The sequence below is a fragment of the Cokeromyces recurvatus genome (assembly GCF_025118155.1).
Source record: "Cokeromyces recurvatus strain NRRL 2243 chromosome Unknown BX663scaffold_17, whole genome shotgun sequence".
Lineage (NCBI taxonomy): Eukaryota > Fungi > Mucoromycota > Mucoromycetes > Mucorales > Mucoraceae > Cokeromyces > Cokeromyces recurvatus.
The window spans coordinates 513,295-539,833 of NW_026251403.1; the positions used below are offsets into that span (position 1 = coordinate 513,295).

Consider the following 26,539-nt stretch of genomic DNA (forward strand, 5'->3'; position numbering starts at 1 on the left):
TTGGTCAACTAATTCGTGAAAGCTGGTCAATCTATATCCAAAAAGTTGGGCAAATTAGCCTCGCACAATGTGCAATTTTTCTCAAAAAAGTAGGCAGTATTTTCAAAAAGTCAGTAAATTGAGAGTGGAAGCACAGTATGTTAAGAAAAAAAAAAAACTCCTCTGTGTTTGAGACGGCAATATTATTGTTTCTGGCAAGAGAATGCAGAAAAACGATCTTGATCAGTTAGTATCTCCTTAGAGTTCGATAAATATTTTTTGCAAGCATTGCAAAAGTTGTAGAATGTTGTAGCAACGTGATTGCAAGCTAAGACACTATGACAGCCCATTATTGTAGACGTAATTTTTTTTCAAAGCATAAATGGCAAGTCTATTTTATATAAAAGTGGATATGTTAAGCTGGTGTTAACAGAGCAGTAATAATTTTTTTCACTTTGGAAGTTCTAAATTCATCTATAAAAGGTACAGTCAAATCAGCACGTCTTTGTATATTCAATAATTCTTTCCACAATATACTTGGTGACTCCTATTCGAACACTTTTAAACTTGACAATATCTATTGAATATTCCATTAAAAATGCTATAACTAGAATTTTCTTCTTATTTTAAACTTTTTTTTGGTGTCCAATATATACTCCTTTGGTGTCCACTACACAATAAGTATATTATCACTTAGAAAATGCCTGCATTTATTTTACCTTGTCTCTTTTATATCGTCTGAAATCCCTGCTTTTTTTTTTATATAGAGGGATGCTTTGTTATCTTTGAGGAAATTGTTCCATTCTTCCAGTAAGTCGTTAGGAATAGCGTTGAAATTTTTTGGTTTTGATCCAAGCACCAAAAGAGAAACAAAATACCAAAAATTCTGTGTGAAACCTCTCTTGTAGGTTTTATTATTTATTGATTTGTTTGATATCTTAATTATATAGTAATTTACAAATATTTGAGAACAGATAAAGACTTGATAGATATCCTCTGACACCTTCAAGATTTTGCTTATAATGATATTCTTGTATTTTGGCCGTAAAATGGTTTCCAGTTTTAGCTTTTTTTGTTACTGTTACATGATCTCTAAGCAATTTTTTTTTAAAATCGCAAACTTGTTCTTCAGTAATATTACTACTATTCTCTATTTTAGCTCTTTTCTTTTGCTGTCTCAATATGCTTGTTTCTAATTCGCCTATTTTCGTTCTTTTAGAACCAACTAATTTAAAAAAATTAATAAATAAATAACATAAGCATAATGATATGTCTAATAAAGAGGGAAGGGATACATTGAATAAGCGAAAAAGATTCAATTTTCATACTATAGTCTCTATTAACCCTTCAATTTAAAATATTTATTTCGAATTAGATTTGAAATGCTATCTGATCAAAGTTCTTCTAAAGAACCAACAACAACAATGCTACCTTCACTCTTTCAAATGAAAGATCTCTTAACAGCTTTCACAACAAACAAAAATCAAATTAGCTGTTCTCGCTACAATAAAATAACTTCCCTTTACAGGCATGGGTCTACAAAACAGACTCCTCCTCAACCTCTATTCAAACGTTCCTCTTACACTAAGTAAATACACGCTTACAAACTACACACCACTCTATTCAATACAATAGATACTGATTACCTACCTACCTTTCTGTTCTATTACTGAACTCTATACCTCCCTCTAACTACTGATAGCAATCATGATCAACTACTTTTTTTTTTCCCATTTGCCTTCTCAATATGTCAACACCGCCAATGTAGTCGCTCTTCTAATACATTTTGACTATGTACTTGAATCAATCAACTAAAATCAATATTGCCCAAGATACAGATTTCAATCCCTACAACGGTAATTACCTTCGAGGGCTCAAATTTTCCAATTTATCCAAAGCGGGATAAAGATAATAATAAAGCCATTTAGAATCCAACATGACCGCTCGTCGAAAGTTCTTTTCAAACTTCGATCTCACATCGAAAATGCAGTCGCAAGGTCTTTCTTTTAGAACAGAGGTATTCCGCTCTAATCTTGAAAAAAAGAAAGTTTATATAAAACCCGTGTCTTTAATAAAGGTAATTCTACTTTCCCTCCACCTCTTCCTATACAGACATAATAGTCTCTGTTCTTCCTCATCCACGTTTGAGTTTACTCTTTTTTTTTCATTTTGTTACTTCTTATCTCTTAAGAGAGATATTAGTTCCTTTTCTCCTTTTTGAACTGACCTGGGCAATCCAGTATTATTTAGACACTATGTGCTCATAAAGATCAAAAATTTAATTATAATAAACTATTGAATTGTATAAAAATTGCGCTATTTAAAATTGAGAGAACACATTATTTCTCGTTATGTTTATTATGCAATGGAATTTACAAGAATTAAAATGAAATTTTAAGGTTCACAAATTTAAAATACAACCTTTCAAATAGATAATTAAAAAAAATAAAAAAAAAATAAGCATGTAATATATCTAAAGATCATCATAGCTAGTTAAGGCTCTTCGAGGTATAGGAAGTTCTAGTGAGGTTTGGTTTTCATCCTTTAAATTATCTAAAATCATAAGTGTAGAAGATCGTCTTCGATTATAACTATGATAGGATGCTGCCTCCTTTGCCATAAGGCCATCCTCATCTTGCCAAGGTATATTACCGAAACCAATCTTATTTCTTTCCGGTATTTTAGCACGATTCACTATAATGGATGCATAAATATGTGTTCCACTTCAAAAAAAAATAATAGAAATAAAGCTTTTTTTTATGTAATACCTTTAATATGCTTTGATCCTAGTAATGCGCCGTTCATATTTTGAATTGCGGCTAATGCTGATTCTTTCTTTTCATAAGTGACAAATCCATAGCTTTTTTTTTTTTTTAAAAAAAAAGGTAAAATTTAGTACTCACCAAGAAACCTAATAAATGCTTATCCTTCTTTTATTACTTACTCTTTTCCTTCAACAAGCTTAACGCTCTCAAGTGGTCCAAAACGAGAGAAAATTGATTCAATTTGAGATTCTGTGACATTTTCAATGTCTCCAATATAAATTTTTGTTGGATAAAATTCTGTATCAATATATTGAGCTGCCTCTGTATAAACCTATTTGTATATATTATAGATTAAAAGCATATTAATATCCATGTACTCTTTTTTCTTTTTTCTTTTTTTTTTTAATTAATTAATAAATTAATCCATTACATCTCCTCCTTTATTACTACGACTACTATAACTACGGTCACTATGATGTCTGTGACTACTACGATAATGTCTATGTTTACTACTGCTATGATGGCGCTCATAATCACTATCTGAATCAGAATATCGTCGTCGATAATAACGTCTTGGAGAACGGGAACCCGATGATGATCTACGACGATGGCGTCTATGATAATATCTATCTTCTTTTCTATCTCGATCGCTGTCTGATCGATCGTCATAATCTAATTCTTCAGATCTTTCACTTTTAAATTTCTGTCTACGACGTTTAACTCTTCCAAATTCGTCCAATTCCTCGTCCTCATCTTCTGAAAAGGGCGATCTACAACAAAGTTTTTTATTATTATTTAAATGCATATCAGACAAACTTCTTTTATCTTATCTACCTCTCTCTCTCTTTTGTGAGTTTTGGTTGTTCGTTTTCCTCTTTAGTAACACTCTCCCTTTTATCAATAGACTATTCTGAAATATAAGCATAAAATTACAAAAAAAAAAGAAAGTCATTATGTTATATACCTTTTCTTCACTTGACATTCTTATAAAAGTAATTGTTTCGAAAATGTCAAAAAAAAAAAAAAAAAGTTTTTTTTTTATTTGGCTTTCTAGAATTAAGGAGCAATCGTGACTGCTCAGTAAGAGAAAAAAAAAAAAAGAACATGGCATAAAATTTCACAAATAACATTAATTGTACACAGTAATCTACATCTCTTCTAGTTCATCATCAGTTAAAGAGAAATCCTCTTCTGGGAAATCACCTACAGTTACCTTTGTAGGACGAACAAAACCACCATATTTTTGAGGACATGTAAAATATCTTTCACCTTGAACACTACCATCGTTTTTACCTAAGGGTTCATCATATTGAATACCAACCCAAAAACCAGATTGGAATTTTGTTTCACCAACAAATCGAACAGTACCACGTCTTGAAGTAGTCTGATCATCACCTTCTACTTCACATCGATCTCCAACTTTGATTTTACTTGCTGCTTCTTTATATGCTTTTTCTATTGCTTCTTCTCTTGCAGCAGCTTCATCTGAAAATCGACCCAGTTTATTACGTTCCTTAAAAGCTCTCACAGTATCTATCAGTACAATAGAATTTATTGTATCAAGAAAAGAAGATTGTATATTTAACTTTTTTTTTTCTTACCTGATCTTTTTTTATATTCTTCTTCTGTTAATTCAAATTTTTCAACAAGAGAGACATCGGTATATTGATTTTTGACACGATGAGGATTAGTGTCGATAACATGAATTCTCATGTAATCCTCCACTGGATAAGAACCCAACATTCTATTTTCATCATCTAATGTTCCCTGTAAAATATTTCCCTGATACAATTCGATTTTTTGTGTTGAATAAGGAATGCCTGTAATAGGTTCAAGTTTATACTTTTATAAATAAATAAATAAATATGAACTTGTATTATTAATATTTTTTTTTCTTAAAAAAAAAACAAAAGAAAGAAAAAAAGAAACTTTACCTTGAGTTGAGAGATAGTCAAAGCTTTGTCAAATCGTCTTTCTGCACTGACTTTTTCGTCAGATGTATCAACAAATAATGTTACGATGGACATGATGATTGAAAAAGGAAGATGATGAAGTAAAACTTTGTTAAAATTTAAGTTAATGTCCCGCTATAAATTCAAATTGACTTTTTTTTTCATATAATATAATCAGCAAAAAAAAAAAAAAGAAAAAAAAAAGAGAGAGAGAGAGAGAATAGGAAGAAGGAAGGATATGAGGAGTAGTAATGATAGTAACGATTCTATTAGAATATTTGGTAATATCATACTTTAATATTAAATCTATATATTCGCTTTAAATGAAAGATATTAACATAAAATAAAAAATAACATTTTACAATAAGGAAGATGAATTTTTATTACCATTCTTTGTACAAAGTAATAGAATTGATACTATTCTAATGAAGCATAAAATATTGATTCGATTATAATTCTTTTTTTTTTTTTTTTTTTTTTTTTTTTTTTTTTTTTTTTTTTTGCTGCTCTTTCTTACTGCTAAAAATGATGTTTTATGCTGTACTATACCTTTTGATGCCAGAGATGAATTTGTTGGTGACGTTGTAATGAAAAAAAAAAAAATATTTTGCGCCATTTTCTTTTGGGGTGTAAAATAAACAAAAGTTCCTTTATTTTTGGTTTTTTTTTTCCCTCATTACTCTTTTTTTTTCCCCTCATTCTATAAATAATACAAAATGTTTGCTAAATTACATCGCCTTGCTCTTGATAGACCTTCTGTATTTTGGTCATTAGTGTTTGGATCCATTGGTAGAATAATTTATTTAATAGATTGAATGAATAAACAATGTTACTCACCATGTATTATTATTACCCCGCAAATTTTGTCTCCATTCTAGGTCCCATCATGGTGTGGACTGTTCCAAAAGTTAGACGTGAATATTTTGGATTTAAAGGTTACGAACCTCTTCCTATCACATATCCTCGTACGTAGTTTTTTATAATTACATTAAAAAAAAGAAGAAGAAGAAAAAAGACTAATTTGCTTATATTTATATATGTATATGCATATATATATTTTTTCGAAAAAGTCCCTAATCGTGCTCGCACTCCTACTAGTGGTTATGAGGACAGCGAATAATATCAAATGTATATTTCTCTCTTTTTTTAATTTTATTTATTTTATTGCAAAAGAAGATAACAGTAATAAATAATAATAGGGCATAAATGATAGAATAGATGATTATCTTATTTTAAAAGAAAAAAGAGTAGTTAATTATAAGGACAATAAAAAGACTTTGATAGATGAAGACGAGTTACAAGTTTTCACTTGAAAGAGAATTATTTGATTGCAATGTATGCATGGTGACAGTAGTTATAGTAACAGGAATATGTATTTTTTTTTATCAATGGGCATTTTATGATACTTTTGAGAAGTAGTCACTTTTTTTTTCTGTATATATACTTGTTAAATGCATTATTATCTCTTCCCTTTTTTGTGTATATCTCCAAAATAAAAATGGTAAGAAAATCAAGGAATAGAATTCTATCTTGACGATAAAACAACGATCTTTCATTATTACCAGCTCAGAATTTGGATTCTATTAAAAATAAAAAATAAAAAAACACACTTCTAATGTCCACAGCAATACATATTGTATTTTGTCACTTTATAAAACAACTCTTTAAAGAAAGTTCTACCCATTTTTACTATCTTGAAAATAATACTTGGCATTATTCATCATACATTTTTTTAAAAAAATAAAAATAAAAAATAAAAATAAAAAAGAAAAAATAAAAAAAAAGACTGTGGAAATTAAAATACATTTTGAATAGCAATAACAGTAAACATTCATACTTTATCTTTGGTCTTTTTTTTTTTTTTTTTTTTTTTTTTTTTTTTTTTTTTGTGCATATCACTTGTGAAAGAGATCCATGCTCGGAGCTATTCCGTAAAACTTGTCCGTGGATAAGCTAAAAGTATATCGCCTTTTTTTTTTTTTCCTTTTTAAACTATCATTTTGACAAAGGATAGCAGTAATGATTCTGCATTATTATTATTATTATTATTGCATAACAATAAGATATAAAAAAAAGAATCTACATTATAAGTTTAGATAACATGTCCTTCTAGAAAACTTTGTAGTATTGTTTACTACTATTGAATGTAGTTCCTTTAAAATAAATATCTATCATTACAGTCCACCACTAAACGTCTTTAAATGAAAGAGGCTTATACATGCATACATCTCTCCTCCTTTTTATTATATTATACCATATCTTCTATAATCAACATTATCATGTTACTTTTTTTTTTATGCAAACATTATAAATTAAGGAGAAAAAAAATTTTCTGTTTATTAAAACTTTAACTCTATCTATTCTACTCAATAATAAACAGATGATATTAATTGATAGACATTTAATAATAGATTTTCGACTTAATTTTATTTTATTTCTATTTTTTCTAAACAGCAAAAAAAAAAAAAAAAAAAAAAAAAAAAAAAGAGAGATGTCTTTTAATGTTTATTATACATTTATGACATCAAAAATACACACTAAATTTTCTTTTTTTTTTAAAAAAAAAACCCCATTTAAACTACAGTAATCAACCGTTTTTTACCACAACGGGAAGAGGGAAATTTCATTCATCAATAATTATAACAAAATTTTCAAAAAAAAAAAAAAAAAAAAAAACGGAATTAAAATATTGTAAATTCCCCTATTGTCATTCTCTCTCTCTCTCTTTCTCTCTTTTTTTTTCGGTTTCAATTCCGAATCGGAAGTTAAAAAAAGCAGAACAAAAATACCATGTAATAACATTTCCTGATCAATATAGAATCTATAAATGCCTGTTTTCCAAATTTTAGGATTTCACATTTTAATAAAGTGGTGTGCTTTTTTTTTTTAATATTAAAATTGAGCATCTTTCTTATTTATTATTAAATGCCTACAAAAAAAAAAATCTTTTCATTATTATTTCTCCAAAGAAAACAGAAACATATTTTTTTTTTACCTTCCGTTTCTTTCATTCGTATCTCTCTTTTATTTTTTTTTTTTTTTGGCCTGTCTTCCTTTTAAAAATAGAATCATAAGAGAAATATAATATAAAACCTTATTCTTATCAAACTTATATAAACCGTAACTTTTTTTTTATTTTTTTATTTTTTTTAATTTTTATTTGTTTATTATCTATTTTATTTTATTTCAACTAGCTTTCCTTTCTTTTTTTTTTTACATTTATTTATTTATTTATTAATTACATTTTACATATAAAAAAGATGCTCTCTGTTCGTAATATGCTCACAGAAAATAGTGTGCAACAAGAAGCAAAAGTATATAGTAGACCGTCTGTTTTGGATATCTCATTCTTATTATGTTCAAATACTGTTCCAACACAAAAGAATCATTCATACCTTCAACAAGACTATCCATACCCTAATGATTATTCTAAATTAAGCAATGAGGAAGAAGAAGAAGAAGGTTATATGAACTTGTATTGGACAAAACGATCATACGATAATAAGAAAACACGACAAGTAGTATCTCCTTATAGTTTACTAGATAAACGACAAAGAAGATCTTCAAGGCAAAATCAACTTGAATCAAAAAAGATAGAACAAGAGCTTTTACATACTCATCGACGACCCTCTTCTTCTTCTGTTTACTCATGTTCTTCAAGTAGTAGAAATTCAAGTGATGAAAGTGAAGATGCTTTACCTTTAAAGGCAAAGAGACGAAGAGCCTCTTCTAAACAATTAGATGTATTGAATAAAGTCTTTGAAAGAACATTTTTCCCTTCTACTCAATTAAGAGCTGAGTTGGGTCGTCAATTAGGAATGAGTCCAAGGACAGTTCAAATATGGTTTCAGAACAGACGTCAAGCAATTCGTGCAAGAGAACGAAATAACTGCTCTTCTTCTACTTCTTCTATCAGTCGAGAAAATTCAATCTTATCTGAATAAGTAAATTCCTTTTTAACCCCAGATGATATCCCCCTTTTTTTTTTTCTTTTTCTTTCTATAACAAAAACAAAAACAAGACAAAAAAGGAAGAAAAATAAACTCCTCTTATTCCTCATTTCCCTCTCTTTTTATTTTTTATATGTTTCTTTTTCTCTATCTTTTATTTGTATATATACACATTAATGCATTATAAAGTAAAAAATATAAAATATAATTCTTTCTTTTTTTTTATTTACATTGTTTTAATTTAAAAAAGTAAAAAAAAAAAAAAAAAAAAAGGCAGATGTGACTATTGGGGCAATATTTGTAATACAAACAAATAGCAATTTAAGGGTTTCATAAAACTTGTTATAAAAGTTTTGTTACAGTCAGAATCATAGTTGACTATTCAACTACTATACATGTAAATTTATTACGTAAGTTTTCAAAGACCTAAAAACAACAACCAAAAAAAAAAAATGCTTCTCAGAAATACATAATATATTGTGAGATATAGCTGGTATAATAAACATGTTTAAGATAATTATAATCAATAAAAATCACACGTAAAAATTGTGTAAATGTATCATATCTGTATATTTTATTATTTTTTTTTTTTTTTTAGGAACAACATGGAATTTTAATTATAACTATTTTTTTTTTCTTTTTTTACATTTTACTGTATTCTTTTAATAATTATGAATTCATCACAAAAAAAAAATTAAGACTTCAAATATAGAATTATTTTTATTATAATTTTAAAATAGCAAATATTTTCATCATGTGAATCTTAGACCCTGAAGGAAAAAAAAAATTTTTTTTTTGTTCTTTTTTTAATCATAGCAGTTATATGACGGAGTTAAAATGAAATACTATGTAAAACAAAGTTGAATTCTAATTTCACACAACTTTAATGTTATTATTACTACTGTTACTACTATTATGACTACTGCGCAGCGTAATTAAAAACAGCGGTCATTTAAATATCTACAACAGGTAATTTAAACACACGCACAAAAGAAACTTGAGAATAGGAAAATAAACAAAAAAAGGATAATAAAAACATGTGGAAATAACAGTGAAGTGGTAATAGCTCATTCTAATAATATAAAAAAGATAGATGATATCACAGACAGGTCTATATTATTTTGAGTTGCTATTTCTTTTATAGAATCCGATAATTTTAATCTAATTGTTAAACGTCAAGGATCAGAGGAAAGAAGAAAAAAAAAAAGATATACAAGTCGGTTTACTATTTTAATTTGTAGTTTATGGTGTCAGCTATGTCTTTCATTTCCTTCCTCCTTCCCCCCCTTTTTTTGTGGTGAAAAAAAAAATTAATTAATTTCACTGGTATAATTTTGAAAGATAACGAAAATACCTGTTTAGGAAAACTGAATTACAATTAATATAGACTGTATAATTTATATTAAAATTATGTCGCAATATGAAAAAGCTTAAAATAGTGTAGTATCTTTTTTTTTTCATTGTATCACTTTATTTAGAAAGGAAAAGAAAAAAAATTTTTTTTTAGGTATAATAAATTATAATACATGCTCTGCCTTTGATATTTTGAATCATTTCCTCGCAGGTTGTTTGACTTGTGAAATGACAGTAAGTTTTATATATTCAATTTTATTATCCAAAGCCATCTGTTCTGATCCAACTGATTTCATATCATTATAAATCTTATTAATTGAATATAATACATAAAACTCCTTTTTTTTTGAGCTTATTACTGTTTGTTATAGCCTCCTTATGTAATTTTCACTCACAAAATAATTAATAATAATTGTTGTATTTTAATATGAGTGTAATCTCATAAATAATGAAAATAATAATAATAATAAAATTTTAATAAACGATAATCCCCAAAAAAAAATGCTTTTATCTCTTTACCTACCTTTGTTTGCAATAATATATTATACCTACAACTACTACTATACAACTTGTCACTTTTCTGTTGTTGTCAAGTCTTTTTTTTTATTTTTATTTAAATGACTATGCATGTATCTTATAACCACTTTTTTTCCTTTTTCCTTTTTTTTTTTTTTTTTTTTTTTTTTATACATTAAAATGCTTGGGGATGTTAATCCTGGTACTCTCCGCGCCAACTTCATGATGAGCAGCAGTACTTTAACACCCGATGATCGGATTTTCACAACAGTAAAATGCTCAATGAATGAATGATATTCTATATTGGAAGTCTATATTCCGACCTCAATTATTATATAATGTTGTAAATAACACATCCTTATTCGTCCAATAAAAAAATACAAGTTTTTTTTTTTTTTTTTTTTTGCATTTTATTTTTTTTGTTTTGTTTTTTCCATACAATGTATACATACATACATATATATACATACATATATATATATATATATTTGTCAATAGAAAGAAGCCTCGGTAAAATGGTAGTATAGTGACTTTACTTGTTCATGCTACTCTATATTGGAGAGAGAGAGAGAGTTGAATTAGCACCTCCCACCTTCCGTAACTTGGGAAAGATGTAGATTTTACTAAAAAAAGATACCTACGATTATCAATAGCCAAGACGTAATATTCGTTAAACATGAATGAAGAATATGAAAAAAGATAAAAAAAAATATATATGTATATATTGCCGATTCAATCCATGTGATGATAGATATTATTATTCTTTTCTCTTTTTTATTATTATTATTAGTTTCCCGTCATTAAGATAGCATCTATTATGACTTGGGGGGAAGGAGAAAAAACAAAAACCCCAAGCACATAGTGGAACGCTTTTAGGCCCCCTTTTTTTTATATATATACCATACTTGGCTCGTATATGTATTAATCCCGATACGTAATATTCGTAGTATAATACAATTGTTTTTTTCTTTACTGTGACAGATCGTGGTGAGCCCCCATGAATTCAAAAAAAAAAAAAAAAAAAAAAATAGACCACTCAGGTCAAGTTGATCCTGGACGGCGTAATTCCTTGTCTATTTGTCCCTCTATTATTCCTTTACAGCACTGTTGTACTTTTCTTGGATCGTTTTTAACTTTAAGAAAGCTAATTACAAACCTTTTTTTTTTCGTATATACACATGTATACACCACACATACACACACACATACATACACACACACACATACATACACACATATATATACACTAAAATACAATAAAATATATATAAAATATATTTACATAACGAAATAAAAGTAAAAATGATCGTATATAGTTCTTTTTGTTGTATGGAAGAGATAAAAAAAAGGGGGGGTTAAAAATAAATAAAGTTGTGTATTATATAATCAGGATAACTAAACCTGTTTGTAATAATTATAATAATAATAATAATAATAATAATAATTTTTTCCCCTCCCCCCCTTAATAAATTCTATATACATTTTATCGCTTCTTTGGTACATTTGGTTTTGGTTTATGATAAACATGACACTGTAAATATAAAAATAAGTATGAATAAAAAATTCAACTTTTTTTTTTATGAATATTATATATACCTTATGTGCATGTCGGTACCAAAGAACACTATTCTTTCTTTTAATATTACTTACAGCTACCCACGTATGACATTGATGACATAAACCTTCCACTAAATCTTGATCAATCCAACGTGTTTCAATAGGTTGTACAAACTCTTTACCAGAAACAGATGAAATACCATGAAAGAATTGTTTATGATACCTAAAAATACAAACACATATTAATCATCCTTCTCTCTCTCTCTCTCTCCTTCGTTTTATTACCAGTAAGCACTATTTTTGAGCTGTAACCATTTGCCAGGTTTACAAGTGTCGCATAATCCCTCTTTTAATTGGCCATTGTATCTAACCCATTGAGGAGTATATTTATCTCCTATAAAACGAAGTTTTTGTTTACGTGGTCTTGCTTCAGGATCTTTCCGTGCTGCTTCAATATCACGTGTAGACATATCTGGATAATCCTCTTCATTTGCTGCTTGTTCAATTTCTTCACCATATTCATCTGTATTATTCATATTTGTTTTTTGCTTTTTACGTTTAGGTTTAGCCATAATTGGAGGTGGATGATGTATTTGTGACTGCAATGGATGTGGTTGTTGTTGTTGTTGTTGTTGTTGTTGCTGTTGTTGTTGTAGATGATGAGGGTGATGATGAGGGTCCATAGAGGGCTGATGGGTTGGTAATGGTAATTTACCATGGTTAGAATAATAATAACGTTGTTGCTGCTGTTGTTGTTGTATAGGATGTTGAGGAGGGAAAGTATATGAATAATAAGGATGAATATCAAAGTCACGTTTCATAGCACTATTATTGGTAACATCAGATTGACGAGCAAGTGGGTGTAACATAGGAATATTAGATGAAGGATGATCTTGTTGTAAAGGAGGATAACGAGAATGATATGTAGTAGTATGTGGACCTAAAGAAGAACTCATAGTAGGATGATAAAGTCTATGGGGTGGTGGTTGTGGTGGTTGTTCTAATGTTCCTGCTGTATTATAAGGATGCTGAGAAGTAAGATGAGGATGGTGATAATGAGGCTGTTGTGGCTGAGATTGTAAATCATCATGACTCCAACTTAACTTTGTCGTTGTAGGATTTAATAAATTATCTTGTTTAAATAAAAGTGAATTAGACTTGGAACTTGAAGAAGAAGAAGAGGGTGTTATACGATGAGTATCATCATCACCATTCATTTTATAATTTGATGTAGAAGACATATTATGTAAAAGATCATGTCTTTCTAAAAAGGTGTCAGGCATTGTTTGCCAACTCATATTTACATCATAAGAATAACGTCGATTTGATTCTGCTGCTACACTTTCTAAAGCATCATCCCAAGGTGTTTTATTTTGTGAAGGAATTGACATATCATCCTGCCATTGTTGTTGCTGTGAATGAACTATAATTTTTTTTTTTTAAGGGGAGGGGGGGGAGGAGAAAAAAAAATTTTTTTTTTTATAATCAGTTAAATAAAAAAAAAAAAAAAATTTTTTATGCGCATAATTTGACTCCTTATTTCATGCTTAAAAAAAAAATTACCTTTATGATCAACTTCATTATTTTTTGGAAAGGCCATTAATTTATTGAAATTAGCTAGTAACATAGCTGCTTCAATAGAATTTCTTTGCTGTGATAGATGTAAACTCAGTTGAGCTTCATGATTTAAGCCAAAGGGTAAACCTAAAATAGCAGGACTACTTTTACGTTTATCATATCTATTTAATAATAAAGCAGGATTTAAGCTATTTTCATTTATTTCTTGTTGTTCTTGTGAAGAAGAAGATGCCATTGATTCATCTTTAGCCGGGGTAATAATGGGTGACCCAATAGCTGCTCCAGTTATTGAATTATATTCTTCTTCGACTACTGTTGGCAAGATGGTAGGAATTGAAGATGTAGGTTTATAATCAGAACTTGAAGGCATACTTAATCGATCTGATGAAACTTCTACGTAATGATGAACAGGCTGTTCTTCTTTAGGTGGAATGTAATCTTGAATGTTCATAGTAAATAAAAGTATAAAAAAAAATTTTTTTTTCTATGTATAAAAAGCAATAATTATAAATTATATTCTAATTTGAATACATATAAACAAATGTGTGCGTATATAAATCTGTATCTTACTTTTATGCTTTTTTTATAAAGGAAAAAAAAAAGGGAAAACAAATACAATCAACAAAAGATATTTACAATATAATTAAAGCAAATATGCGTTCTTTTTTTTAAGAAAAAAAATGAAAAAAAAAGAAGAAAGAAAAAAAAAAAAGGCAAAAAAAAAAGAGGCAAAGATTAACCAATCATGGAAAAAGGCTTATTCAAACCTCATAATGCTTATATGTGACTGTATTATTCTAATTAACAGTTATTTATTTATTTTTTCCATTTTTTCTCTTTCTTTTTTTTTAAAAAAAAAACCAAAAAAAGAAAAAATAAATAGAAAAATAAATAGAAAAGAAAAATAAATAAATAAAGGGATTAAAAGAATTTATAAAGTATATAATTTAGAATATCTTAATTCTTGTTAAAAGATAGTATAAAATTGGTTTGGCATTTTTAAACTACATAATTTTTCTTTTAAATTTCAGATTTTCTTAATTAATTCAGTGAATTAAAAAAAAAAATAAAAAAAATCTTCAGATAAGAAAGTAACTCTTTTGAGCTAAATCAGATAAAATAAAGTACTAATTCCAGATAAACGTAAAGATATAAATAAAGAGTGAGCTATGAAACTATGCTTACTCAAGTTCATGTTTGTATAAAGATAACAACAGTTGTGTCTATTTATTATTATTTGAACTCAATCTGTATCCTGACTAATTCATTCTCATTTAAATGTAACACCACAACAACGACACTGTACTTATTACAAACACCATAAGGCTATCTTATAGTATATTTGATCATGATTTATATAAAAGTCGTTTATAAAACACTCTCCTATCTCTAATAATAATTCATGAAACAAGGTCTCTATGATGATGTCTTGCCATCAATCCATATTAGATAGCCTGTACTCTATTTTTTATTGTATTGTATTGTATTATATGTATATGTATTTGTATACATATTTTTTTTTTGTGCGTGTGTTGTCTGTAATAAACACAATAATCGTATTACATTTTTAAATGTAAACTAATGAATTGATAACAATAAAAAAATCGGAGAGTAAGGTAATTAATTCAACCGTTCTTCTTTCTTGACACATTTTTCCTTTATGCTGTTGATGATTGATTTGAAAGAAGAGGTTTTGAACTCTTTTGATATAAAGTTATACTAAGCATATAAAAGGTGACTGGGGAAAACAAAAAAAAAATCGCATTGATTACAAGTAAAGACAGTTCTATATTGACCCATAAAGATTTTTTTTTTTTTTTTTTTTGCTTTAGGGAAATCAACAAAGATACTATTTTAACACACACATGCTACAATAGTCTATCATTATTGTTAGTAATAGAAATAAAACATAGCTGGAATATCTTTTAACTCTATTCACAATTAGCTTTTGTACAAACCAAAATGGATAATAGAAAGAGATGAATTCAAATTCCCTTCTTTCTTTCTTTCTTTACATCCTGGGATCATATACGATTTTCTTTTCCTTTCCTTTAGTTACCTCTATTATATTCCCTTTTTGTTCCTCCCACCAAATTAGCGATTAGGATTAAATACATATGAATCTGATAAACAATCATTATCTCTTGCCAAAAATATGTGTATTTATTTTTATGCAAGATATACTTTTCAGGAGTAAATGACTATAAAGCTGCATAAATAATAGGTTTTAAACCTGGAATTAGATACTTTTTTTTTTTTTCCTTTATCATCTTGGAACACTAATTCAACGATAATACTATACTTGCATAAAACACAAGTAACAACTATTGTAGTAAAAGAGATGTTTCTTAATACGCGTAATTTATTTATCTTTCATTACTAGACAATTTTTTTTTGTCATAATGAAACGACAAAACTAGTCAGAATGAAAAAGCAAAAGACAATATGGAAGTAAAGTACAGAGGGATAGGTCTTGGTTTCACACGTGTTTCTAGTATTGTATTTGATCTTCAACTTATTTTGGTTAGTGTGCTTTGTAAGAGAAGATAAAAGACGACATTGAACCACCCTTGCTATTGTACTACAACTCTATATTTAAACTTATTCAAAGGAAAGCAGAAATAACATAAGGCTATAAAAGAGAAAACAAAAAAGCCCATCCTGTTTATGCTACTAGTGGTCGTAGCCTTTTAACAAGCTTTTAATATAATGTTTGTTGACAGTATAGATGTGGTTGTGTATTCATTTTCTAATTTTATTTCTTTCGATACTCAACTATTAACAATAGTAATACATCTTTATCAAGCCTATCTAGCCAAAATAATCTGATAAATGGCTGTTTAGAACATGATCATTTCTCAAGTCTTTATAAGATTACTTTCTACAGATTATAAATATTACCGAGATTACTAAAGGCAGAATGATATTAGGATAAAAATGATATTAGTAGGAAAAAAACAATGTCTGTATAATAATGTCCTCCCCTTTTTATTTTCTTGAGAATTAAATAAAGCAATTTGATATACTAGTTTATTCTATAGTCGTATTCCTTTTGATCGGCATCTCAGGTGAACTTTGGCGTATTTTTTTTTTTTTTTATTTATTTCTTCAGATGTAAAATATCTAATCAGTTTAACCATTACGTTTCAAGTTGAGTTTTATTGAAACACAAAATTAAAACACATGCATGCGTCTGTCTTTCTTTTTTTTTCTTTCTTTATTTAGAATTAAAAATTAAATAAATACATATAACATAGCAATGATAGTTGTTTAAAAAAAAAAAAAGAGTGTGGTTCCCTTAGATCAAAATAATAGCTTTACTGCTGTTGTTGTTTTACATCATAATCATATGCAAAATGAATATTTACAATGAAAAAGAAAGATGTGAACAGTCCCATTAAACGGTTTTCATTGGATAAATAATTACGGAGATCAATTAATAATTTTTTATTAAAAAAAATTTTTTTTTATTTTTTATTTTTTTTTTTTATTTTTGAAATTAAAAAGTGTCAGACATTACAAAAAAATATAAAAAGCCATTATTTTCTTTTTCGATAAATAGAGTGCTCCTTTTTTTTTATTTATTTATTTCTTTCTCAACATACTCACGACAAGCTTATCTAATTCGAGACAAAAGCAAAAAAAAAAAAGGTAAATATAAATTTAATTACTTATATGTATACGTGTATACGTGCATACATACATATTACATGAACATAATGTATGTATATGCTATAAAGTGTTTTATATTTGTTTCTGTGCATCTGTTTTCCTTAAGAAAACGTATATCGCGTATAAATATAACACTTTAATGTATGCAGTACACGAAAAAAATATGCTGGCCAAGGATTATAGACATATTTGCTACTTCTGAGAGATAATGAAGTTAAAAAATATCACCAAGATCTATGAGGCTTGCACTTGCATTTTATTTTTTATAATAATATTTGTCAACTAATTTTTTTTTGTTGTTTCATTAGATTTATTTAGCGTGAATTAAGCTTTCAGATTTGTATGTAGGATTGCCTTTTTTTTTAAAAAAAAGACAATCTTGCAGTAACAAATTTAAGAAGCAAATTTTCTTGTAAATTCATCTTTTTTGCTTTTGTTTTTTGTTTTTTTTTCTTTTGTGTTTAAATAAATAAAAATTTACTTTTTTAAAATATTTTCATTTGTGTGTGAATTCTGATGCTAAATTCTGTGTGCGTGTGTTTTTTTAATACGTAGTTGAATCTTTATTGCTGAATTTTCGCCTACTAAAACGTATTTTAGCTCAACCCCTTGTCATTTAATTGCTCTTTTACTTTTTATATGAAATAGTACATACATTTATTACGTATTTATCTATTTTTTTTGTTTTTTGTTTGTTTGTTTCCCTTACTTGTATCTCTTTTATTTACTATTTTGTTTTCCAAATGTAATTATACCGATTATTCTAATTACGAATTCTTCATTAATGAAATTGTCTTCTACTTTCTATCATGGCAAAAAATATAACGAATCTAATTGGTGGTTACAGTTTAATCACAGTCACACATACAAAATAGTCATTAGATATATAAGCCCTGTTCTTATTTTTTTTTATTTTTTATATTTTTTTTTCCAAAAAAAAAAAAAAAAATTTTTTTTCTCTCTCCTATATATAAAATAATTCAATAGAACTTAAAAGGTAAAAAAAAAAAAAAAAAAAAAAATAAAGGAAAGAGGAATGCTTCCTTACTTCTGACTCTAAATTTTTTTTTCTTTTTCTTTTTATATTTATAATCTTTTTACGTTTACCATCCTACACTAACATTCTACATATCATTATTCCTTTTTTTTTTTTTTTTTTATTTCTGTGTATTATATAACATTTATTATATACCCTGGCTCTCTCTTTTTTTCTTTTCTCTTTTTTCTTTTTCTTTTTTTTTTTTTATAGATAAATTATTTATACATATAAAAGTATACATTTATCTAAAATACACATATATATTTTGGCTTTTTGAAATAAAGAAATGGATGTAGATATTAAGCTTTCACCAAAACAAATGTAAATAGTTTAAAAATTTTACGCGTTAAAAAAAAATATGTATCCTAGAAACTAATTCTTTCTTTCTTCCTTTATATACATATACATACATACACACACACACACACACACACATATTTTTATATGTATATTATATGTATACAGACACCAAGAAGAATTTGAAGAAATTGATACGACATTAAACAGACCCAAAATAGAATTAAAGGAAAATGTATCTTTGTTAGATCGTGGTAAGAGTAATAAAAAGCAGGTAATAATAATAATAATAACATAAAAAAAAACAACAAAGCATATATATATATATATATACATATACACATATTTATTATCTGATTATAATTTTTATATAGTCAAGAACCAATTCACTTTCACCTTCTACGACTAGCAAATCAAATATGACACGCGATCAGATAAAGTATTGTGGTGCTATTATGAGAAATTTAAAAAAGCATAGAGATGCTGCTCCCTTCTTACACCCTGTTGATTACGTTAAATTAAATGTGCCCGATTATCCAAAAATCATTAAATACCCCATGGATCTAATGACGGTAGACCAAAAATTAATGTCTGCTCAATACGATGCTGTAGAAGAATTCATTAACGATATTCGTTTGATTTTTAATAACTGTTATAAATTTAATGGTCCCGAAGCCATGATCTCTATGCTTTGTCAAAATGTAGAATCTGCATTTGAAAAGAGTTTAAGACAGATGCCACCTTCAAAGGATGTAAGTATTCGTGTTAGTGTCTATGATTTCTTCTCTCTTCTTTTAACCTATCTATTTATTTTATTTATTCAGTCTGCAACTCCTAGATCTATGTCACCCTTTTTTGATGATGATCATGACAAGATAAAGAGAAGAAAAAATAATATAAAAACAAACGAAAACAAATCTTCTTTATCAACTCATATGCTACGTCGTGCCTCTGAAGAGAGTCGACCTAAAAGAGAGGTTCATCCACCTCCCTCTAAAGATTATCCTGAGCCCATCCTAAAGCGACGTAATAATAATAATAATCCTCGAAAGAATGACTTGCAAATGAAATTCTGTGCTCAGACATTAAAGGAATTAAAAAAGAACAAATATAGAGATATCAATTACCCATTCTTGGCTCCTGTGGATGTTGTTGCACTTAACATTCCTGACTATGTTGACATCATTAAACACCCAATGGATTTGTCTACCATCGAAAGAAAGTTGAATGAAGGAGATTATGAAGACCCTAAACAATTTGAACAAGATATTCGTCTCATGTTTAACAATTGTTATACTTATAATCCACCTAATTTACCTGTTTATAAAATGGGTCGTGAATTAGAAAAGGTATTTGACGAGAAATGGACTCAAAGACCTTCAACTCCTGTACCTACACCCATGACTGAAGAAGCATTTGAAGATATACAAGAAGAAGAGGAAGAAGAAGGAAGAAGAAGAAGAACAGGAGGAGGAGGAGGAGGAGTAGTCGTAGAAGAAGAAGAAGAAGAGGAGGATGAAGAGATGGGAGGGGATTCAGATTTTGGTAAGTCGTCATTTATGATTTGAGTATATTATATATACATATATTAAATCCATATGTACTACTATTTATGATATTGTAGAACGAGATCAAAAGATTGCAGAACTAGAACGTCATATCGCCACAATCTCTCAACAGATTGCATCTATAAAGTCACAAAAGAGAAGGAGATCAGAAAAGACGATAGGACGTCGTCAGAGTAAGCCAACATTAAAGGAAAAGAAACCAGTAAAGGAAAGGAAGAGAAGGGTGACAAAGAAGAAAGAAAGACAACAAACAACTAAATCAGGAGAAGAATTCCCTGAATTTACTTTTGATCAAAAGAAAGATTTGAGTGAACAAATAAATAATTTGACAGGTGAACGTTTAAGTACGGTTGTGAACATTATTCAAAGCTCGATGCCAAATTTAAACGGGGTAAGTTGTTGTTATTGTTGATATTTGTATGTATGTATGTGTCTAATTTATACATGCCCTACATGTGTATTATTAGCAAGGACAAGATGAAATTGTATTAGACATCGATTCACTTGATAGACGTACTCTGCACAGGTTGCATGAGTTTGTTACTGGTGAAAGTTTGATTCATAAAAATAAGAGATCTTCACCAACACCAAAGAGACCAAGAACTCATTACTCAGAAAGAGCAACTGATCGTAAGATTCGTCAACTTGAAGAAACCTTACAAAAATTTAATTCAGGTATGAATGAAATAATGGCATTGAATAGCATTTTTTTTTTAAATATTGATTATTATCCTTTGTCTGTGTGTGTGTGCGTGTGTTTTTAGATAATGAGGAATCTTCTAGTGAAAGTGATTCTGATAGTTCTTCTGGTTCTGAATCTGATGATTCTGCTAGTGATTCTGATTAAATATGTAGATACCTTTTGTTTCATGTATACATATATAAATAAAAATAGTATAACGTTTTTTTTTTTTTTTTTTTTTTTTTTTTTTTTTTTTTCATTTCATTTTATTTTATTTAGAAATCTTTTTTTTTTTTAAAAAAAACATCTAAAAGGTTTCATCATCATAGTCTAAAACTTTTCCTTCTTCTTCTTCTTCAGGAGGCACTTCAAAGCCTTCTTCTGTACTATACAAAATAGATTGAATGCCTTGTAAGATAGGAAGTGCCTCATGCTCTTCTTCTACTACTTCTGGATTTTCCATTTCAATTTGTTCTAGATTTTCTTGAACAACAATTTCAATTTCTCGTAACTTTCCAAAATAGAAATCACGTTCCTTTTCAAGTCCATCCACTGTTAACTTGAGTTCTGCAATCTGTTTATTTAATTCAATAATCATTGACGCTGAATGATTATCCAAGACACTAGTACGTCCTCCTCGACTCATACTACGTGTAGCTAATTTATATATATATATATATATATATATTAAACTGTGTTTTCTATCTATCTATCTTTCTTTCCTTTTCTTTCTTACCTGGAGTTTTAGTGGGTCTTCTACCAGCAGAACTAACTCTACCAGTACTGGCAGTAGATGATGATCTAGTTGCACCTACACTAGGTGTACTTCCCAATCCTTTACGACGAGCCAAAGGATCATATTCTCCTCCTGGGTAATTTTGTTCCCAGAATCTTTTAACCCATTGCATAAATTCCAAATTATCTTGAAGCTTACATTTTATTAAACGATCGACTGGAACATTCTATTTTCGAAATAATAATAATAATAACAATCTTTTGTTATTATTAAAAGTAACTAATAACTATCATTCTATTACCTTTTCAATTCTAAATGAATAAAGAAAAAAAAAACGCGTATAAATAAATTTGTTTCCAATATAAAATAATCAGTCCACATCTTACTTGTGTTTTTTAAAAGTGTTTTGCAAAATCTTGAAATTATTAATAAACTCATATTCAAGTTTAGCTTCGAATTTTACTTTGCTCATGGGCACATCCCCTAATACGCGAGTAATAATTAGTGGATTGCTTTGTTACTGAACATGTTAAACTCATTTTACCGTAGATGGAATCAAAAATCTGGCAATAAGCAGCACCTATCGTAATCCCCGTACCCCTTTTTTTTTTAACAAAGTCTGATCTAAAAAAAACGATGAAATAATTAACGTATTACCTGTTCCTGCTTGCTCAACCTTGGTATATCTCATTTGTAACAATTCATTAAGCCACGCCAACAATTCAGTACGAGATTCTCCCATCTTTACTTTTATACGTGTAAAATAAAAATAAAAAAATAAAATAAATATGTGAATACACAATGTTTAATGTGCTATTAAAAAAAAAAAAAAAAAAATTTTGAAACGATCTGAGATTGAAAATAATTAATTTTATGTTAGCAGAAAAAAAAAAAACATTTTTTGATTTTTTTTAACATTCCTTATAAATCTAATGTGGATTACGAAGAGAAATAAAAATTGAAGAAATTAATTTTAACCCAGTATCTGTACATAAAATCAAAAAGGAGAGAAGAGAGAGAGAGAGAAAAAGAGAGAGAGAGTCTAGAAGCGATTATTATAGAAATGTGGATCATTTCTGTAAATGAGCGATACAAATAACTCAAACGTAAATAATTTCACAAGGAGCTGTCTGCAAGTTTTTTTTTTTTTTTTTTTTTTTTTTTTTTTTTTTTTAAACGAACTTGATATGAGTAGTGCTGAAAATAAACAAAAAATTCTTAAAGAATGAAGTATAGTCTTACACGTTGCTAAGCTACTTACGGATATTAAAAATATTCTTAATCAGCATGATGTATATGAATTTTCAAACGTTTCTGAACATGTATACAATCTATATCCATAATACGTTTTTTTTATAAAAAAAAGGGAAAGATATAAACCCATTAAAATAATTTTTTTTCTTCTATTCTCTTATTTGAGGCTGAAGAAAAAGCAACTGTTCTGTATTTGCTTAATGTCTTTAATTTTATTATGATGTTTTGAACAGCTCTGTTGCTAGTTATTTAATAATAATAATTATAAAGAAAGCATCATTTAGGCTTCAACTCTAAACTCTTCTCTACTTATTGGCCTATAACAGACTAAGGTCATCGTATTCTATGTTTGGGTTATCTATATGATCTTCTAGAGAATGAGAATAGGCTCATACTTTTATCATTAACACTAGGATTGGTTGTCTCATAGTAGTAAAAAAAAAAAAAAAAAAGTCTAAGCTCTGCCTCTATTATTATTCAAATACAGGCATTCACTTGGCTATATTTTGTTTAAAAATCATGATAGGTACATTTCTCGGCTCTCTTATTTACTTGGAACAAGCTGCTTTACTAGCAAAAAATGTACAAGCTCTGACTTGACTTGACTTGTCTATACTATTCTTCATGAAATGAATTATTTACTTTATGATTAGCTCCTCAATTGAAATTTATAGTTGTGCTAGTATTTTTCTAGTTCATTTCTTTTTTTTTTTTTTTTTCTTTATCGTCTCCTTTATCTATTTAACTGACTAGACAATTTATCTATATTTTCACTTGGTTACTACGACTTTTTTTTTTCTTTATTAATAAAAAGTTGTAAAGAAAGAAAGTAATAAGTTACAATGATAACAAATGTTACCTATAAAAGATATATGTATTTATAATATTAAAAAAATTAATTATTATTTACAAAGGTGGTATATTCATTCTTTTTTTTTTTTCCTTGCTTCTTTTAACTTGGGTCGTTTTTAGTTCTATTAATAGCACGCAGTTTTTCGTTGAAGAATCTTTCAAGTTTTGCACCACATTTTGCATATTCCGTATCTTCAGAGTTGTATATTCTACAATTATCAAAGATTTTTTGCGTATCATTTATAAAATCTTCTATAGTTAAATAGGCATCTGCTTTTACATTTTCTTCTAAAGTTGCAAGATCTAATGATGTATAAGTAAAAAAAAAAAAAAAAAAGAAATACATGCATATACAAATATAACCATTTGTTTACCCATAGGATCTTTAATAATATCATAATAATCTGCTACTTCTTCTATGTTGACAGGTTCTAAAAATGGCCAAGCATGTGTATAATTCTGCATTTCTTCAACGAGTTTTAACATTTGTTTATAATGCGGTGAATGTCTTGGCCGATTAGATCTATAGTTAGTATATTTATTAAAAGACAATAATAGATGAAAAGGTTTAATTTGTATATTCTATATTATTACTCTAGATACAAAAGAGTGATCAACTTACAGTATATCCATTTCTGGTGTCCAACCAGACTCAGCAATGCCAGGCACCTTATACGGATCAATGGATCTTTTACCATTTTTACCTATTGGCATCCTTAATCCAGGATAAACAACATGCTCTGTTGATTTTTCTTTTATTTTCTTTAATATAGCATTACGCTGAATTCCTAAAATATCAAACACTTGAAGATATCTCACCCGAGGAACCATTGTACATTGCATAATAGTACCACCTTCATAATCCTTGATATAGCCCACCCATTTTCGTTTATCTAGACTAATCTCTGTCGTAAATCCCTGTTTTTTAAAGTATCCTATTGCAAAATTATCCGCGTATGTCAAGAAATGTTTCACGTTTGAATGGCTTGATACATAATCTTTTAAATGATTCATAATAAACGATCCATATCCTTTTACTTGTTCTGTTGAAGCTACTGCACAGAATACAATTTCTGCGAATTCTTGGGCATCAAAGGGTCTATAACAAATACCTCCAATCACTTTATGTGGATTACGAATAAGTGCTATGCTACGATGTTTTCTATATATGTATATAATATTAACGTATCTTATAATAGGTATACAAAAAAAAAATAAGTACCTGTCATAAACTAATCTAGCTATATATTCCTTTGGCATTTTCGGTAACTGCTTTTGAAATATATTCTTTAAACCAGTCAAAAGGATCATACTTTCTCGTTCTCCATCATTTAATACGATTTCGGTCCTTATACTACCTTCTCTTTCTTCTCTCATAGCAGGTGTTTCTTTATTTATTTCTGGCTATATATATATATATAAAGTAATAGAGACAGTTGGCAATCATACCATCTTCTTACATTTATTCATTCCTATTTACCATGTAATCCTCAGCTTTTTCACTTGATTCATTTTCTTTTTTAAAAATATCAATCATTTCAGTCTCTTCTTCTTTGAATAATTTGCCATTGTCGGCATCCACCGTGTAGTCCTTTATTTTCTCATTTAATTCACCATCTATAATCGTATTACAATTTATTTTAACTACTTCCGGTTCTGTACCGTTTACTGTATTGAATTGTTTATTTTCATCCTTTTGAACCTCATGAACTAAATCTTGCTGTAATTTATTTTTTTTCCTATTATCCTCTTCTCTTCGTTTTATTTGATCTTCATTCTCCTTTCCAAGGTCTATATTTTCATTTGCTGTTTGTTTCCCTAATTGCTCATTCGCACTATCTATTATAGGATGCTCATCTATTCTGCTTCTCTTTGGATCATGGCTTATCAAACTTTCTATTTCTTCATCATGACTTATGGATTCTTCCCTGTTCCTTTTTAGATCTAAATATATAATTATTTAATTACACCTTTTTTTTTTTTTATTTTCTTGCAAATACTGTAGTTATTATACTTACCTTTAGTAGTAGAAGATAAACCTATTTCTTTATCTGATGTTTTATATGCGTTATACAAAATTTGTCTACAAGTATGTAATAACAAAAAAAAAAAAAAAAAGGTATTTTATATATCTACATACATACATACATATTATATATTATAAGGCGTATATAGTTACTTTTTTAGTGAGTTAATATCGTCGTCTTCATAATCATAATCTTCTATTTTTCCTTTTTCCTATATATATATACATTAGACAACGAGTTGGATATGTATGAATGATATATATAAACTTACTTCAAGTAGTTCATTAAGCCGTAAAGCAACTTTCAAACGACGTTCGAGATCTTGTCCATTATCAATGTGATGAACAGTATCGTGTCCACATTGACAGTTAATAGTGTCATTATCATAGGGATGCCAGCCTTTACATTGAGGACAAAGATCGCAAGGTATAAAACGTGCAATGATGGCATACTTTTCTTGGTCATTCATTTCTGCCAATTGAGGAAATAATGGCAGTGTTGATGAAGCTATCATTTTTTTTTCCTTCTATCTTATTATTACTATTTGTACAAGGAATATAAAATAAGTTTTCTTCTAATGTGTAAAAATGTAGATGGAAAAAAAAAAAAAAAAAGGAATTGAAATGAAATGAAATGAAATGAAAAAAAAAAAAAAAATAAAAAACGAAATAAAATAAAACAAAATAAAACAAAATAAAATAATAGCTATATTTACTGCTAATAAAGGAAAAAGAAAAATACACGTAATTGTATAATATGATT

At 28.0% G+C, this 26,539-nt stretch overlaps 9 protein-coding genes across 9 annotated transcripts; 3 read left to right on the forward strand and 6 right to left on the reverse strand.

Annotated features, from left to right (window-relative positions):
• Nucleotides 1–674: 674 nt before the first annotated feature.
• Nucleotides 675–1,917, reverse strand: BX663DRAFT_571789 (uncharacterized protein; the record flags this gene model as incomplete). The annotated part of the gene is made up of 2 exons (XM_051532130.1): nt 675–1,191; nt 1,844–1,917. The coding sequence occupies 2 exons, from the start codon at nt 1,915–1,917 to the stop codon at nt 918–920; spliced, it is 348 nt and encodes a 115-aa protein (XP_051381722.1). The 3' UTR covers nt 675–917.
• A 362-nt stretch (nt 1,918–2,279) lies between these two features.
• BX663DRAFT_513878 (uncharacterized protein) lies at nt 2,280–3,752 on the reverse strand. The gene is made up of 6 exons (XM_051528217.1): nt 3,709–3,752; nt 3,579–3,649; nt 3,175–3,514; nt 2,924–3,075; nt 2,748–2,839; nt 2,280–2,673 (listed from the first exon to the last, which is right to left on the reverse strand). Exons 1-6 carry the CDS (start codon nt 3,724–3,726, stop codon nt 2,453–2,455), a joined length of 894 nt encoding a protein of 297 aa, XP_051381723.1. The 5' UTR covers nt 3,727–3,752; the 3' UTR covers nt 2,280–2,452.
• A 36-nt stretch (nt 3,753–3,788) lies between these two features.
• BX663DRAFT_513882 (CAP Gly-rich domain-containing protein) lies at nt 3,789–4,786 on the reverse strand. The gene is made up of 3 exons (XM_051528218.1): nt 4,679–4,786; nt 4,346–4,586; nt 3,789–4,277 (listed from the first exon to the last, which is right to left on the reverse strand). The coding sequence occupies exons 1-3, from the start codon at nt 4,769–4,771 to the stop codon at nt 3,892–3,894; spliced, it is 720 nt and encodes a 239-aa protein (XP_051381724.1). The 5' UTR covers nt 4,772–4,786; the 3' UTR covers nt 3,789–3,891.
• A 431-nt stretch (nt 4,787–5,217) lies between these two features.
• Nucleotides 5,218–5,893, forward strand: BX663DRAFT_513884 (uncharacterized protein). The gene is made up of 3 exons (XM_051528219.1): nt 5,218–5,485; nt 5,575–5,661; nt 5,767–5,893. The coding sequence occupies exons 1-3, from the start codon at nt 5,413–5,415 to the stop codon at nt 5,814–5,816; spliced, it is 210 nt and encodes a 69-aa protein (XP_051381725.1). The 5' UTR covers nt 5,218–5,412; the 3' UTR covers nt 5,817–5,893.
• Nucleotides 5,894–7,860: 1,967 nt separating this feature from the next.
• BX663DRAFT_513888 (uncharacterized protein) lies at nt 7,861–8,860 on the forward strand. Its single transcript, XM_051528220.1, has one exon. The coding sequence runs from the start codon at nt 7,957–7,959 to the stop codon at nt 8,638–8,640; it is 684 nt and encodes a 227-aa protein (XP_051381726.1). The 5' UTR covers nt 7,861–7,956; the 3' UTR covers nt 8,641–8,860.
• Nucleotides 8,861–11,821: 2,961 nt separating this feature from the next.
• On the reverse strand, nt 11,822–14,344 carry BX663DRAFT_513889 (uncharacterized protein). The gene is made up of 5 exons (XM_051528221.1): nt 14,221–14,344; nt 13,636–14,134; nt 12,358–13,495; nt 12,112–12,295; nt 11,822–12,046 (listed from the first exon to the last, which is right to left on the reverse strand). Exons 2-5 carry the CDS (start codon nt 14,099–14,101, stop codon nt 11,999–12,001), a joined length of 1,836 nt encoding a protein of 611 aa, XP_051381727.1. The 5' UTR covers nt 14,102–14,134; nt 14,221–14,344; the 3' UTR covers nt 11,822–11,998.
• A 3,912-nt stretch (nt 14,345–18,256) lies between these two features.
• Nucleotides 18,257–21,127, forward strand: BX663DRAFT_513897 (Bromodomain-containing protein). The gene is made up of 8 exons (XM_051528222.1): nt 18,257–18,319; nt 18,572–18,682; nt 18,827–18,932; nt 19,033–19,410; nt 19,483–20,203; nt 20,283–20,617; nt 20,694–20,901; nt 20,991–21,127. Exons 2-8 carry the CDS (start codon nt 18,648–18,650, stop codon nt 21,071–21,073), a joined length of 1,866 nt encoding a protein of 621 aa, XP_051381728.1. The 5' UTR covers nt 18,257–18,319; nt 18,572–18,647; the 3' UTR covers nt 21,074–21,127.
• A 44-nt stretch (nt 21,128–21,171) lies between these two features.
• Nucleotides 21,172–22,933, reverse strand: BX663DRAFT_544062 (calponin homology domain-containing protein; the record flags this gene model as incomplete). The annotated part of the gene is made up of 7 exons (XM_051530873.1): nt 21,172–21,565; nt 21,645–21,870; nt 21,946–21,955; nt 22,031–22,127; nt 22,189–22,224; nt 22,302–22,391; nt 22,906–22,933. 7 exons carry the CDS (start codon nt 22,931–22,933, stop codon nt 21,216–21,218), a joined length of 837 nt encoding a protein of 278 aa, XP_051381729.1. The 3' UTR covers nt 21,172–21,215.
• Nucleotides 22,934–23,731: 798 nt separating this feature from the next.
• On the reverse strand, nt 23,732–26,384 carry BX663DRAFT_513906 (uncharacterized protein). The gene is made up of 8 exons (XM_051528223.1): nt 26,049–26,384; nt 25,930–25,988; nt 25,769–25,833; nt 25,231–25,694; nt 24,973–25,154; nt 24,373–24,912; nt 24,125–24,273; nt 23,732–24,053 (listed from the first exon to the last, which is right to left on the reverse strand). Exons 1-8 carry the CDS (start codon nt 26,289–26,291, stop codon nt 23,851–23,853), a joined length of 1,905 nt encoding a protein of 634 aa, XP_051381730.1. The 5' UTR covers nt 26,292–26,384; the 3' UTR covers nt 23,732–23,850.
• Nucleotides 26,385–26,539: the final 155 nt, after the last annotated feature.

Excerpts from the sequence above, each read along its gene's own strand:
- BX663DRAFT_513888 (XM_051528220.1), top strand. The coding sequence starts at position 7,957 with ATGCTCTCTGTTCGTAATATGCTCACAGAAAATAGTGTGCAACAAGAA.
- BX663DRAFT_513878 (XM_051528217.1), bottom strand. Across the intron at positions 3,515-3,578 it reads CTCACAAAAGAGAGAGAGAG|ATCGCCCTTTTCAGAAGATG; the intron begins GTAGATAAGATA and ends ACTTTGTTGTAG. Across the intron at positions 2,674-2,747 it reads AGGATCAAAGCATATTAAAG|TGAATCGTGCTAAAATACCG; the intron begins GTATTACATAAA and ends CATCCATTATAG.
- BX663DRAFT_513882 (XM_051528218.1), bottom strand. The coding sequence starts at position 4,771 with ATGTCCATCGTAACATTATTTGTTGATACATCTGACGAAAAAGTCAGT. Across the intron at positions 4,587-4,678 it reads TGACTATCTCTCAACTCAAG|TATAAACTTGAACCTATTAC; the intron begins GTAAAGTTTCTT and ends TATTTATAAAAG. Across the intron at positions 4,278-4,345 it reads AGAATATAAAAAAAGATCAG|ATACTGTGAGAGCTTTTAAG; the intron begins GTAAGAAAAAAA and ends TTGTACTGATAG.
- BX663DRAFT_513889 (XM_051528221.1), bottom strand. The coding sequence starts at position 14,101 with ATGAACATTCAAGATTACATTCCACCTAAAGAAGAACAGCCTGTTCAT. Across the intron at positions 13,496-13,635 it reads TAATGAAGTTGATCATAAAG|TTCATTCACAGCAACAACAA; the intron begins GTAATTTTTTTT and ends AAAAAATTATAG. Across the intron at positions 12,047-12,111 it reads GGTACCGACATGCACATAAG|TGTCATGTTTATCATAAACC; the intron begins GTATATATAATA and ends TTATATTTACAG.
- BX663DRAFT_513897 (XM_051528222.1), top strand. The coding sequence starts at position 18,648 with ATGGATGTAGATATTAAGCTTTCACCAAAACAAAT. Across the intron at positions 19,411-19,482 it reads AGATGCCACCTTCAAAGGAT|TCTGCAACTCCTAGATCTAT; the intron begins GTAAGTATTCGT and ends TTATTTATTCAG. Across the intron at positions 20,618-20,693 it reads CGATGCCAAATTTAAACGGG|CAAGGACAAGATGAAATTGT; the intron begins GTAAGTTGTTGT and ends GTGTATTATTAG.
- BX663DRAFT_513884 (XM_051528219.1), top strand. The coding sequence starts at position 5,413 with ATGTTTGCTAAATTACATCGCCTTGCTCTTGATAGACCTTCTGTATTT. Across the intron at positions 5,486-5,574 it reads ATTAGTGTTTGGATCCATTG|GTCCCATCATGGTGTGGACT; the intron begins GTAGAATAATTT and ends TCTCCATTCTAG. Across the intron at positions 5,662-5,766 it reads TCTTCCTATCACATATCCTC|TCCCTAATCGTGCTCGCACT; the intron begins GTACGTAGTTTT and ends TTTTCGAAAAAG.
- BX663DRAFT_513906 (XM_051528223.1), bottom strand. The coding sequence starts at position 26,291 with ATGATAGCTTCATCAACACTGCCATTATTTCCTCAATTGGCAGAAATG. Across the intron at positions 25,834-25,929 it reads GATATTAACTCACTAAAAAA|ACAAATTTTGTATAACGCAT; the intron begins GTAACTATATAC and ends ACATACTTGTAG. Across the intron at positions 24,054-24,124 it reads TATTATTAAAGATCCTATGG|ATCTTGCAACTTTAGAAGAA; the intron begins GTAAACAAATGG and ends ATACATCATTAG.